General features: G+C 25.0%; 1 protein-coding gene across 9 annotated transcripts in view; it reads right to left on the reverse strand.

Moving 5' to 3' along the window:
* Window positions 1–729: 729 nt before the first annotated feature.
* LOC132924439 (ELAV-like protein 3) overlaps window positions 730–15,706 on the reverse strand; it is a 37,982-nt gene continuing 23,005 nt past the window's right edge. For all 9 annotated transcript variants that reach the window (XM_060988759.1, XM_060988757.1, XM_060988756.1 and 6 more), the window contains 3 exons: window positions 15,646–15,687; window positions 12,893–13,203; window positions 730–12,725 (listed from right to left, as the gene is read on the reverse strand). In XM_060988759.1, the coding sequence (XP_060844742.1) occupies window positions 12,667–12,725; window positions 12,893–13,203; window positions 15,646–15,687 (412 nt within the window). In that variant the 3' untranslated portion in view covers window positions 730–12,666. The remainder of the gene's footprint in view (window positions 12,726–12,892; window positions 13,204–15,645; window positions 15,688–15,706) is intronic.

A 15,706-nucleotide genomic window follows, 5' to 3' on the forward strand; every position in this document is an offset into this window, starting at 1 on the left:
ATGGAGAAGGTTTAAAGTTAACTGATATCTACTTTATAAATCATAAATTTTGAACTGAAACCTAATGGTAAGGGCTAACTAGTAATTCGTATACCTACTGTAGGATGGAAAATATCACCTAGAGTGGTAGAGTAATAAATTATTATAGGATAGATAGGTAGTAGATATTATTAGCATGGAAATAAAGGAATAAAAACATACATATTATACCTATTATACCTTATGTCCAATCAAATCAAAACAACGCGCGCGTGAAAAATAAGATATCATATGTGTTGTAAACGTAAACCAGCGAATAATGATGAAAATAATATAATAATAATTATATACTTGACAAGTACAATAACACATTTTTTTATTTATGTTAACCGCTTATATTTGAAAAAAAAATTAGTTGAAAATAAATAAATAAGTAAATGATAATAATGACAAACATAATATATCATAATATTATACACTTATATACGTGAAAAAGCAAACGACGCCTAATAAAACACAAACGAAACTAAAACTATTTGAATTTGAACAAAAGCGATAAATTAATATTGATTAATATAATTAATATAAAGATTATAAGATTACATTCGACAGAAATGTTAAGAAAAAATAATTTATAGAATATTATTCAAACAAAATATGAAATAATAATCGTAATAATATGTAAATATATATATATATATATATATACATAGATGTATGTGAGGTAGTAAAGATAAACACAACAGTAAATAATAAACATATTACTGCAATGATATTTTAACCCATTACAAAGAAATTTAAAAAAAAGGTTAAATCAAATCAAATCATATCTAATAATAATAATAATAATAATAATAATAATAATATTGCATTATCTAATAATAATATATATAAATATTGGTTAACTACACAATTTAAGAAAAAAAAAAAACACGTTTACATTAATATCAATGTAACAATAAAACATTTGAGATTTTATTATGACTTTGATCTTACGCGGTGACAAGAGATGGGGAACGGGAAGGGGTTATAAATAATGATGTCACGTTTTTTTTCATAAAGTTTGAACGTTTAGGGTACATATTATGTATATTAATAAATTATATATTACTTAAAATGATAGGTACATCTATAAACATTATATTATATGTAACAGAGAAGTAAATAAAATGGCGTTTAAAACGACAAATATATATTAATATATATTTATGTACAAAATAAGTATATTATTACGTACCGCTTGTTGTACGTTTTTATATAATATAATTAATTACTGTTAAAGAAAAAGTATCTACGGAAGAAGTATAATAATAATAATTTATAATAATAATAATAATAATAATAATAATAAGTAGATAGTTTAATATTACATATATATAATAATAATATGTAGATGTATGCATGTACATGTTCGTGTAAATAATATATATATATTTATGTATAAAAGCGTATAATAATAATAATAATAATAATATCAAATTAGGTATTTAAATTTTACATTTTATGCAAATCGTTCGATTTGTTCAGCGGATAATCGCGTTTAGAATTGTTCTCCTGCTACCGCTATTACCATTTATTTATTTATTTATTATTATCATCATTATCATCATTATCATCGTTATTTCATTATATAATACATTGTTATTAAAAATTATTTCAATATTATCACAGAGTTTTAGTCATTTAGAAAATGTGTATGTGTGCGCACTCCCCCACACGGGGATATTATGTTAAGTACATATATTATTATGATATTTTAATTTTATATCAACAGCTTCAGTATTCGGTAAATGATTTATTCGAAACAAAAATGTTATTTTTTAACTACAACATATTTTGGGTAACATTTATTTCTTCACTACACGAGGACGGATTTTACTGAATATAATATTCCATTGACAAGACAATCGCACATTATTATAATATATAATACCTATTTGCACAAAGTACAGTGCACACAACATCTATATAGTATACCTAATACCTAGCTTACCTATATTGTATTATTGCTGTCACGGTATACCCACCTACCTACTTATATATTATAATATAATATATAAACAATTTTATACAGAATATATATAGATTATACCAATTACCAGTTATATTGCAGTCAATACCTACTTTTTCAGTCACGGCATACCATGGTATTAAAAATGTCGTTGCCTTGACGAATGGTGTACGCACGATTATAATGTGCCGATGAAAGCGACAACTATTTCTATACTATACACTACACAACATGATATATTATTGTAATTAAGCGAACGAAAAACGAAATAAAAATTCTAAACATTAATTACGACTGATTAATATTGAATAGAATATTATATGATAAGTTGCGGGCTTGCGACGTGTGGATTTATATACTCCGACCAGTCCGACCGAGATTCCTGAAAAAAATTGGACAATCGACGAACCGAAGTCACGTCAGTCACAGCGAAAGAGGAAAAGGAATAGAATGATAGCGTGTTTTTTACGCTTATTATACGAGAAAACAATTTGTCATTACTTTTTGTTCCATTCAACAAACTTTGGATGGTATGTGTTTATATATATTACTTTTTGGCTTCTCACTGCACCCCACGACACCCATATTGAGCCGTTATATCACCGCTGGAAGGACGGTCCCCACGGATCCACAAACGTAAAATATATTGTTCAATGGATCTCATAAATACTAAACATACTGTACGTATACGCTCAGATCAAAATACCATACCGTCTAATAAACACACACACACACACATATATATATATATATAGTATATACAGGCTCTAAATCGATATCGCGAGCCCTCCCAAAACTTAACTTGACATGTAAATACCCGGCAAAATATTTATGGTATCGCTAGTCTGCGAACGAGTGTATAGCGTAACGCGAGTGCAGTGTCTGTACACGTATAATACATGTCAATATGTCATCTGTGTCATTTCCTACTACAGAACCAATAAGGACTTGGAATGACTGGAAGATACGAATAGCATAATATAGGTATATACTTAACCATGGTGTAACATACTAACACCAATCGATACACGGGTAGTGCCGAATCTCGATTATGGTAAGAACCTATACCTATATCATACCACGTAAATTGATGTAAGAGTAAAAAAATTGCAAACAGCCGGCAGCCGGATCAAAAATACAAAAATGTTTTTTTTTTTTTTATATATATTGTTTTCGTATAATTAAAAACGATTCGTTGACACGGGATAATGTAACACAATTAACAATTTTTTTTTTTCATAATATTATAATCACTTGAGCACTCATTTTGTGCACTGGTAAAATATTATATCTATATGTACGGGTTATTTTTTAAATATAAACTTATTACTACTAGACACGCAAGACAGGAGTAACGTAAAAACAGCTGACCCGCATTTATATATAATAACTAAATAAGGGATAATCAAAAAAAAAGAAATAAAATAAAATTAGTCGAAAAAACACAAACTCATTTATACTCTCGTAAGGTGCTAAATTAATAGTAATAATTAAAAAAAAAAAAAATGAAGAAAAATTCAAACATTAATTTCAGTTTATAATAAATTAATAAATATTAATTATCTAAGATGCACTAGTGTTTCAAAAAAAAATGTATACAGTACACGGAGTTTTATTTTTTCTAAGTATTAATATACTTCAATATTAAATACTGTTTTAATTTAACTTCAATCATTGGTTCACAAACAATTGGATATTAATTAAAATGAAGTCTTATATAAGTGTGAAGCATTAGATTTATATTAATTTCATATATTATAGATACAATATTTACGAGCATATCCGTAATTCGTGTATTATATTATTGTTTTTGAAACACTTAAATTATAATAAATTAAAATTTAAAAAAAATCACACACACATACACAGACATTAATTAATGATGATATTTTACCAAATAGAATCGAAAACATAAATTTAATAAAAATGAATTAAATTATTATTGTTAATTTGTAATTATTATAATGAGAATGATAATAATAATAATCATAATAATTGTATTTGTAATAATATTATATAGTAATAATAATCATAATAATTATAACAATAATAATAATAATAATAATTATTACTATTTAAACACACGCAATTTAAATCAAAGCTATAATGTTAATAATGTATATAATACATTTGGTAGACCTAAGTAAATATTTTGAAACAATTTTATAACATTTAATCATATTGTAACTGTTATACAAAGTGATTCGATGGAAAGTTGACAACCCATATGCAAATTTTACTAGGTACAAAATTAAGTAGATACACAGAACGAAATGAGATTGGAAGACAAAGGAGTTCATCTTATTGTGTAAAAAATAGTTGCCATAAAATGAAAATCATATTAATTTTTTTTAAAGAATATTAATTGTGTTGTACAGCTTATTTTGTTATAGCACTTAAAAATCATATTAATTGTTAGGATATTTTTGTTATAAAAAGTATTACCTTTTTTTTATTGGCCATTATTTTAGTCAGAAGTACGTCCACATAACAAATTCAAAAAGAAATCTGTTATTAGAGTACAATTAGTATAAGTTATTACAAAAATTAGATTCTTTACTCCTGCAGTACATACATACTCCTTATGCAATATCATCAAATTTAAATTCATCTTATTGAATTGGCGAGAGACACTAACTACTAATATTCTTTACGAATAATTATTTATTTGCATGAATAAGATGAACCAATTAAAGTTTTAACGACTACGGGGAGAGAAGAGCAACGATAATATCGTCTTTAATAATTTTATTGAACACGAATAACGTTTACAGGTTATCATAAATCTCGAATTCATAAAAATTTTCAAGACTAGAATCAGATATGGAACAGTAAAGAGAAAAAAAAATGATGAATTATATTTTTGGAACAAAATGAAGTTTGCGAAAAAGTATCCACATGGATAGGTAGGTAAATGAAGATAATAATTTACTGGCAATGGTCGTGCAATGCCATCATAACAAAGGTAAAAGAAGTCAGTAGAAACTCATGAGATCACAATGACATGGTCGTAGCGACATTATGGCGCGTATGCTTTTTCAAAACAACCCGGTTGGGCGTAAAAGTACAAATACCCTATTGAGCTTTCACAAAATATACAAAAACTCAACGAGCCAAATGCTCAAAGTAATAGTGTTTCAATACATATGTTCTATTACTCACGTGAGTGCAGAGTCATTTTCTTCTGATCACTCAAAGCCAAAACACTCGTCTACATACGTATATATAGAATTAAATTCTCATCCGTACATATATATATATATATACAATATACATATATATACATACACATATTAACAGCCTAATTGTTCAAAAACATAGTTATTACTTTTCAGTTTTCATCAACGCTACAAATCTCACTTGAAAAATTTAAAAATATTTTTGGTAAATGCAAAAACTTAACCTAACCTGCGAGGGATCACAAATTTGAATTGTTTATCGCGAGTTTTTAATCCCCCTTAGATTGTATGTGTTCATGAATACTCGATTTTCTTTTTATTAAAACCGATAAACATGAATTATGATACAAATGAACACCGAAACTATTTCAAAACCAAGAGCTAGACGTTTTGAATCTGCATTACCTACATTTTTACTATAGGTACAGGTAATTTATAAAAGAGCATGTAGTTCATATAATGGTTTAGGCCATTGGACTTTCAAGTAGTTAGTTAGTTGTTAAATGTTCAATTTACTTTAACTAATTAGTGCAACTCGTACAGAGAAACGAGATAAACATAGCAAATAAAATTACCAAGTAAGCCATTCTTAGTTTTCATTTTTGTATTGCTTCAAGTCGGCTACATTGCATGATTTTTGCATTTTAATTATTTATTGTTCTAGAATTTTTATAAGTATATAATAATAGGTTAGGTCCTATTCTTAATCTTAATCATATATGTAATGATTATTGTTCTTTATTCGAGATTTTGATGGACAGTGAAAGAAAATTTGTGAATTTGTCATAATAAAGACGTTTTATTACATAGAAACAATCAATCTGGCATATTAGTATTTATTTTTACTTAAGTTCTTGCAAATGTATTAGATTTAACTACCGCAATATTTAAAAACATTTCCTACAAACATTGTTGACTATACTGGCGAATAACAAAACAAGCCATTTAAATAATAAGCACTATAAATAGTAAGTTAGGTTTGATAAATATATGTCACCATATATAATACACGATATTATTAAATAAGAATAAAACTAATTTAAGAACTTTTTGATACCTTTTGCTACCAAATTCGAATCATTAAACATACAAATTGTATAGCGAGAGAAATAAATCATTTCGTGGTTTGTCATAGATCATTTCGAAAACTATAATTGAATATTATATAGGTTCCCTATATGCTTAAAGAATTCACAGACACCTGATGTTAAACCGTAACTATTTAGGTTGATATTATAGCGGCGACTGCGATAAGATAGATTTCTGCGACCATCCTGAATAAAAAAAAAAGGTCTGGAGTGTAGAATTCAAAGGAAGAGTTTAGTCAAATCGAATGGTATTATAAATGACCATATAACAATGGTTATGTGCTTCTCTTATTTTGCTTTTTATTAGATTTTTAAATGTATATATAATGCTTTGATCGGTTTCATGACTGTATACACATCTAATAAAATAAATGTTGAAAATCGACAATCAAATCACTGTTTTTAATTGAATGTGAAAAACGTAGGCGTCGTCAACAAACGCACAATGTTATGTAGAACAAAATATAGTAACGACAAATTTAAGACGATCCCGCACCGATTTGTTGGGCATTTAAATTTCATGTTTCGCATTGACGGTTGTCATAATAATAATTCTGTTCATTGAATATTTGAACACGAAAAAAATATTATTTTAAATTTTTAATACAATACATAAACGTATTTTTGAATTTTATACAAGATCGTTATATTATATCAGAACTATATTTATATACAAAGTTATAAATATACACTGAAATTTGATCAATATATAATATTATAATACAGAAATGTGTTGGGGACTGATTTACATCAAAATATCGGTACAAGAATGTGTTACCTAGTTATATATTAATAAGCACCAAAGTCGTCGGTATTGCGCACATGCATAACCAACCACATACATTGTCGACCGCGGTATATCGCCTAACGAAATATTTATATTATTTTTTTCATAATTCATCATCAACATATTAAGAATATTAGCTGTTTATTACGTCAATTTATTGTATATTTTGTGAATATAGTGGCACGTGAATGAAATGACGATTTATTAATATTATGCGTTTGTTCCAAAATTTTACTCGGCGCTATCAAACACAGAACATCGAAGATCACATAAGCATTACGAGTAATACTAACTATAATATTATGGCCGATAATACAACAGAACCACGCAGTTATTAGTATAGGTATATATTTTGGTTCAAATGATGTCAATGATTTTTGTAATTTAAATAAATTGCAATTCACAAGTAAATTATAAATTATAATCAATTATTAATTTAGCAGTTCTCAGATGTGATTGCCGAACGAAAAAAATCATATTAACATTGTTTAACGGTTTGAATTAGGGTTTACAAATACATCATACATTCCGATACCTTTTATCGTTCTTTCTCAAACTGAATGCAACATAGAATAAAAAAACATATACAATATTGGTTTCATGGATAACAAACCTTTTTACGTATAAAAATGCAAGACGTTGATTATTAAATCACATACTCAGATTTAGAATACATGCGGACTAAACCGATCCTTCTACTCCCACCCAGATACTTTAAAGAACAATGTCCCGTCACTGACATTATAGCGGGTTTCAGTAAAGAAACCATTTTTTTCGTATATCATGAAATTTAATGCAAATTTTCAACCCTATAGTAAAAAATCTAAAACCCTGCTTAAAATCTGATAATTGGAAAGACTGCATTTTAGTATTCGAAGTGGTTAACAGAAAACCCACGTTTTATTATTACTTTATAATATTTATATTGGTTATGTAAAAAAATACGTAACTTTATTATTATTATTATTATTTTGTTGCTTATTTTATGTACGATGTTCCAGAAATGTTTTCTATTATTTCATGTTTAAAAATATATTACGAATTCCAAAATAAATGTAGGTATTATATGTAATATATAAAGTAATAGATTCTGTAAATTCCAATAGGTATACCGACATATAAAATATGAATTTCTTATACAAACCATGTTTTAAGTATTCGAATTTTTTTTCGTTTTTTATTTTTAAAAGAAGTTGTCTAAATAATTTACTTGATTAAATAATGACTTCATAAGAATCTAAATAAAATTGATTAAATTATTTACTAAAGAAAATTATCTAAAGACCAATAAGAATATTTAAGTATATATATCGAAAAGCTAATAAATCGAAAATACTACAAAACACGCCAGACATTTCTATCACGGAATTTTATTAAAACAAATATAAAATATTAAAAGTTCCAAATAAAAACCTCAAATACAAATAATTAGTATTAATGTGCGTTATTTAAACTAGTATTAATTTTTACAATATGTTAAGTTTAATTTACTTAGCAATTTTTGTTATTATCTTATCTTCATAATAAATTGCAATTTTTTTTTTGTTCTTGATTTCAAATAAATAATATTTAACTTCTATCAACGTATTATCAAATAATTTAATGTGTTCTATATTCCACTTATAACATTAAGCATTAATAATAAGAAGTATTATTTTTGAGTAATTTCTGAGTGATGTTCAAGTACAAATACATTATATTTTTTTAGGTATTCTATAGGTCAATGGTGGCGTCAGTAGGAAAACTGGATATTTTTAATACTTTGGTTGATTAAACACTTAATTTATTTTATAGTTATTATTATTATTATTATTCATTATCTTTTGACATTCTTAAACGGGAATTTTATAATGAGCCAAATTGTTATTTTTATTATTCATAAATATTGACTACTCTCACTCAGTTTAATATCCGAATACTTACCAATAGATTCTAATAACATAATATTTTATTAAAGAGTAAATTATAAATGCCAATATGTAAATAGTATGTAGTAAATTTATTAAAACTTAACCTGATCTATTGCACGCCTAACATATTATGGTAACGAACTACCTATAATGACTATGACTGTAAACAATTAAATTGTCTAATTAATCTATTATTTTACATATCTAAAACTTTTGTTTTACTTCTTTTGAAGTACAATAAAATACTCGGCGTGTATTTATAATCCATAAATATTATACTACCAACTAAAATCACGCTAAAAAATCAAGTGGCCTTTTTTTCCCGACCAAAATAAAACTAAATCAATAAAAGAAAAAAATGTACGATATAGGTATTTGAATAATTTAGCACCGAAAACAAAAAAATAAATACACATATGACTAGAGCATATTAAGCAAAATTGCTTTTTTAATATTTATGATATTTTGAAACTGATAAATTAGTAAATTGCACGCTCATTGTACCATGAATATAGAAATGTCGTTTATTGACTTCTACATTTGAGTATAAATGTATTAACTGTTAAGATACATATTTATGTGATTTAATAATTGAAGCAAGTCCAATAACGAATGGAAACCATTAGCATCTATCCATTTATAAAGTTAAGTAAATGGCTTAATGAAATATGTTTAAAGCCTACGGGAAATGTTAATTAATTATGAGTGATTTATTTAAAGTGAAATTCTTACAAATACAAACTTTGATGTTCATGCATTGCACATTATAAATTCAAGAAAAAACAATTACATCGATGTTATTCATATACATAATCAACAGCCAGAGAATATTCAACCGAACGGATTGAGCGTCGAATATAAAAAAAATAGATTCGGCAATTCGGCAATCATGTTTAAAAAAATGTTCAGGAAAGAATTTAATTTGAGCACTAAACTTTTTTAATTTTATTCGACAGTAAACAATTAATAATCAATCTTATTCCAATATTTGTAAACTTAATTACACACAGACGAATTTTCGATGAAATATCTATATTGTAATAGACAATTTTATCTGTTCTAATATGAATACATTTAATTTTATTTTTATTTTTTAAGCTAGGGTTAGTTATGCTTATCTATTGACTAGAATCTTTTAAAAACATTGTTAAGTACGTGAAAAAATTATATCTAAAAAATGTATAAATATTATTACCTATATGTATAGGTGAATCAAACATTATTTTATATTTTATCAAAGGCATTTTTACTGTGACATACAATTGGAAAACATTTTTCTTGAAAATATAAATAATAAATTAATACCTAACGGAATATATTATTGCAATATAGACAACATTTGATAATTTTAATGAATATTTGAATAGCTACCTATTTATTTTTATGTGCAGAAATTAATAAATATAAAGAGGTTCATTTTTTTTTTAAACCTAACCAACAATTATGAAGTTGTTAATTAAAATATGTGTATAATTTTTTAATTTATTAATAAATACACCTCTTATATTTTTATTATCATAACTAGATAATTTGATTGATAGGGCATTATGTACACAATACACTAAACTAGAGCGGTAGGTAAAGTTAATGATACATGAATACTTGCAGATTATAATAGAGATAGTTTTTTTTATTTAGGGAACCAGAAACTCTTCAATAAATAATATCATGGTTAATATTAATATTAATATTACGATCTATATTTTTAACATTTTAACGTAATTTTCCTAACTTGTATACTGATAACTAATTTCAGTCTCTTTCTCGTTATATTATTTATATTTAAGTCTTTGCTTATTCCATACGTTTTTATTATAGCTGATAAAATAAAAAACTTATGAACTTTTATTTTCGTTATCCGTGTATATTATATTTTCACTATCAAACACCGTGCTGGAATGTTAAATTATGAAGGAACAATCAATTAGACCAAAAATTTGATCTAAAAATTAAGTTACAGCTGGTGTAATCAGGTACTGGTGTTTTAAATTATAACTACACGGAAGATGATACTAAAAAGACCTTAAATGAATTAAATACAGTTAAGAAGCAGAAATTAAAATGTAGACTGAAGAAACTTGGTGGACTTACAGAAGATTTTGGAGATAATAATAACAATTTTAAAAGCGTTTTCTAACGCAATTCACTGATCCGTGAGTAAATTAAGTGTGATGTTAGTAATTTTTTTTTCATTAAATGTATTTTATAAATAATTTAATTTGAATATTTTAAAATTGTAATTGATGGAACTGTAAAATGTATAACTCAAACTTAATAATAAAAGATGCAATGTTTTTTTTTAAATAATGTATTCTCATTTTAATAGTGAATTATGTATAAATATTATTTATGGTTAGAATTATTGTAATCCAGGATTTGTATTAAATAAATATAGCATTAAAAATATCCAGTTTTTAATGATGGAATTTTGTTTTTGTATTAAACTTGCCTTCATAAAATTACCCTGTGGTTATTTAATTAAGTAATTAACTTTTGTTAAATAATCTCCAATAAGTCCACCCGTTATAACATTATGTACTACGATCAGTACTAATTAGATTTATATGTTATTGTTTTTAAACAGTGTTGAATACTGTTCATTGAGATCAATAATCACACCGGTTAATGTGCAAGTAAAAATAAATCAAATAATTTGGTTATATACTTGCACAACTGCATACAAGCAACAAAAAAACAAACAAATATGTTCTTAATATTACATAGGTACGTTATAGAAATTGACTGGATTCTTTCAGAATTATTAATAAATGCATAATGAACAAGTTTTCTATGAATAATAGTTCTTGCAATAGTTCTTAATCATTACATTGTTATATACTCAACTGTTGGTAACAACTTTCACTCAAAAATATTTAACAATAAAATAAGTTGAAAAAATATGAAATTGTATCAGAAATTGTCTTTTATTGTGGGTGGAGGGGGGAAGATAAGATTATTTATTATTAAGTACATAAAATGTATTGTTTTTTCTTGTACCTAACGGCATTATAAGAATGAGTAAAAAAGTAAAAATATTACATTGACTTACAAATAGCTTCTCATGGACATTTTATGTAAATTGGTAAATATGATATTTACCTAAATATATAGTAAATACGAATGAATTTATATTTAATATAAACACACTTACATTGTTATGTACACACATAATACACGCACACATATAAATGGAATAATAGCAACAAAAGAAAAAGAAAATATTATAAATTATTTACGAATTTAAATTTAAAATATAAAATATTAGGAATATCTTAGACTAGCAACGTTAAATAGAACAGAACACTATCAGTCAATATGCTTGCGCAATTATTATTTAAATCTGTTCCAAAAGTATAGTAAAGGAAAAATGGGAATTTTTTATATAAGATGGGTACCAATAATTATATTGCACAAACATTAACAAAATGTTTTAGGAAATATTAACATTTTTTTTTTTTCAGGAAAAAAAAAATTATAATTTGTATATTATTTATAATATGCCTTGAAAAGTGTTTATTTTGATAACGTTATTATGGTGCACGCGATTTAATTTAAATGTATCTAATTAAAAATATAATTAATAAATAAACATAATTTACCTTCTTTAGACATGATAAATATCAGCGAATTTGCAATTCAGTTAAAGATGTATTAGAAGGGAGAATGAATTATGTAAACATTTGAAAATATTCGAAGAAGATTGATGAAATTATTAACAGTCAGTTAATGAATCAGCAAGAGACATTAACAAACTGGATGCATCTCCTTTGCCTAAAAATTATAACATGTAAATTATTATAATAACATTGTGTATTCATTTATTAAACAAAACTGTTTTTTTACACTTGACTTAACCATCGGTACACTAACAATTCATTTTCATTTATTTTAAATTTTTTTTCGAAATAAATATTCTAAATCACTAATATCATTTTTACCTTTATTGGTTTTGAAAGATACTTGAAGTACGCGGTTGCCTAACGTATATCCATTAAGAGATTGAATGGCAACAACTGCTTCATCATAATTAGTCATAGTGACAAATCCAAATCCTTTGCATTTGTTTGTTTGTAAATCTCTAATAACTTTTACACTTTGTACAGCACCAAATGGACCAAATAGTTGCCACAATACATTTTCCTCTGTTTCTGGCGCCAAGTTGTACACAAATATGCACCAGCCAGATCCATTCATTGAATTACCAGGTAACATAGAGTTTGCTAACAGATCACCCGCTAATGGTGAATATCTAAAATGAAATCATTATATTTAATTAAACAGTCAAATCACTTCACGTTTTGAATAAAAACTTTTAAACTCAATTAAATTGATATAATGAGAAGAATTTTTTGATAAAAAATGATTTTTATAAATATTATTAAATATCAAAAATCTTAATTTAAAAATACAATGTGAATTGAAAACAATAATTTAAGTAATAGTTAAATATATCAAGTTTATATGATTAAGAGAATGTTCACCTGCATGTACTATCTCTGTTTTACTAATACTCACATTGGAAAATTCTATGCTACAAAGAATCAGTCTTACTTTGTTATTTTTAATATTAGAGTAAGTGTATTAACCTATGTATGATACCAAAATAATAGTCTTACCTTTAATCCTTAACTACATGCGCTGGTATATTTTATAAGCCAAATTTTGTACTTGTTCTATTTTAGTTCATAATTGTTAAATAATTTTCCTAGTCTAACCTTTCCTTATATATGTTTGTAGCAGCATAAAAGAGCTACGAATTAAATTATTTTTGTGTTGGTGGACAAAATATGCCCTGAGAGTAATACTTTTATCAATTATAATGTAGAAATTACAACTATTTTTTTTTAAATATATTATTATTATTAAACTTGACAAAAATTTAAGGTCTTCTATAAGTAAATAAAGGCAATTATGTATACAATAACATATTGATTTTTGTATAAACCAAATTGGTGCATATAAAAATACTGCACTAGTTATTATTGACAAAAAAAAGTGTGTAGTTAAGAGTTATGTTTAATAATAATTCACTCTAAAATTAAAAATAACATAGTAAAATGAATTTTTCTGAGCATAAAGTTATGCGTTAAGAAGACAGAAACAACCCACATGGGTAAAACATCCTCTTATAATTTTTTTAATAATATTACATATTAAAATTAAATATTTTATAAATGTTTACAAAAGTTTATAAATTTGATAGTTTTGTCAAAATTTAAAGATCAATTGCTTATAAAAGTAAACGTGGATTAATTATCAATATGTTCTTTAACTTTGGTAAGGATAATTTATGAGGAATTTAAAATTACATTTTTAAGCTTTTTGACAAATCATGACTTAAAATCATGACAAATCATTATTTAAAAAAAAATTGAATGTTTATAAATTGCTCAAAAGTAACCATAATATTTAGAAATTTATACTATTTTTAAAAAATTCTAAAATAAATATTTATATAAATTTTATATTATAATTTTAATATAAATTTCAAGTTTTTATGTATTGTTATTTTAGATTCTGAACTCATAAATGTATTGATTTTACAATGATGTGTGTTTTTTTTTTTGTATCTGTCATCACGTTTTAGAATAGTAATAATGCTTTGATTTTTGACTTCAGCCCCTCTTTGAAAAGGAAAATTCATATAGTTAATACTTTGGGGAGTCAAAAGTAAAAAATGTTTTTGAAATGACTATAAAAAAAAATTGGCTATCCAAAAAATCATTAAAATTTAATACAAGGTTTATTATAAGTTGTACTTATCGTAGTAAAAGAAATCAAAAATTAATAGTCACAATTTTTATTTATAAGCATTTTAAGTTCAAATGTTTACAAAATATGTCAAAATCGCAAAAATTTGGAAGGAATTTTGAAGTTGAAAATTCATAAAATTTTTGTGAATTATACCTAAGGTTAAAATCCCAAAAACCCAATACAAGGTTATTCATAAGTTTTCCTTCAAGTTACTGCAAAAAAAAATTCCAGCGTCAATATAGAAAAAATTTTATGAGTGTATGAAATTTAATTTTTTACGAAATCGCGTAAAATAATGATATATTACAATTAAAATATTGGTAATAATATAATATATCCTACTAATTATCATTGACTGACAAATCACCTCCGTTCAGAATCGTTTTTCGTATACAATGATACCTGTCATTGCATTTAAATCTAACACATCCATTATAGTGACCAGTGACCTACTCTCCATCTCTAATTTACAGCAGAGCGATACCCACTTGACCGCCCTATTTTAAATTATAACTAAATCGGTTTTGTAAAAATTACATATTGCATGAATATTTTTGTTTTTAATCTTTATTTTTTTAATATCCAATTAGGTAAAGTTAAAAAATAAAGCATTTTTACTCCTCTGAAAGTTTATGAAATTAAAAAAAGATTATTTATATAATTCATCAATTAATTATTGTTAAACCAATACATTACTCAGAAGAAAATCTAAAAATTTTGAAAGATCACAATCAAAGTATCTTAAGATAATTTGTTAAAAAATCTTCACAAATATGGTTTTAATAACTAATCTAATAATATGATTCTTGTTATACTACTTTCTAATGTATTTAAATACTATTCATTTATTTTAAATGTATAGACCTACATTTACCATTTTCCATATTTAATAATATTAATCTAAGTTTAGAAGTCTTATTTAACAAACTATACTGACCTCTGTAAGCCTTTGTTTATGGCTAGCATGGTCTTTCCAGTGCTAAAACAAAATAAAAATA

This window comes from Rhopalosiphum padi, chromosome 3 (assembly GCF_020882245.1).
Source record: "Rhopalosiphum padi isolate XX-2018 chromosome 3, ASM2088224v1, whole genome shotgun sequence".
In the NCBI taxonomy this organism is placed as follows: Eukaryota; Metazoa; Arthropoda; class Insecta; order Hemiptera; family Aphididae; genus Rhopalosiphum; species Rhopalosiphum padi.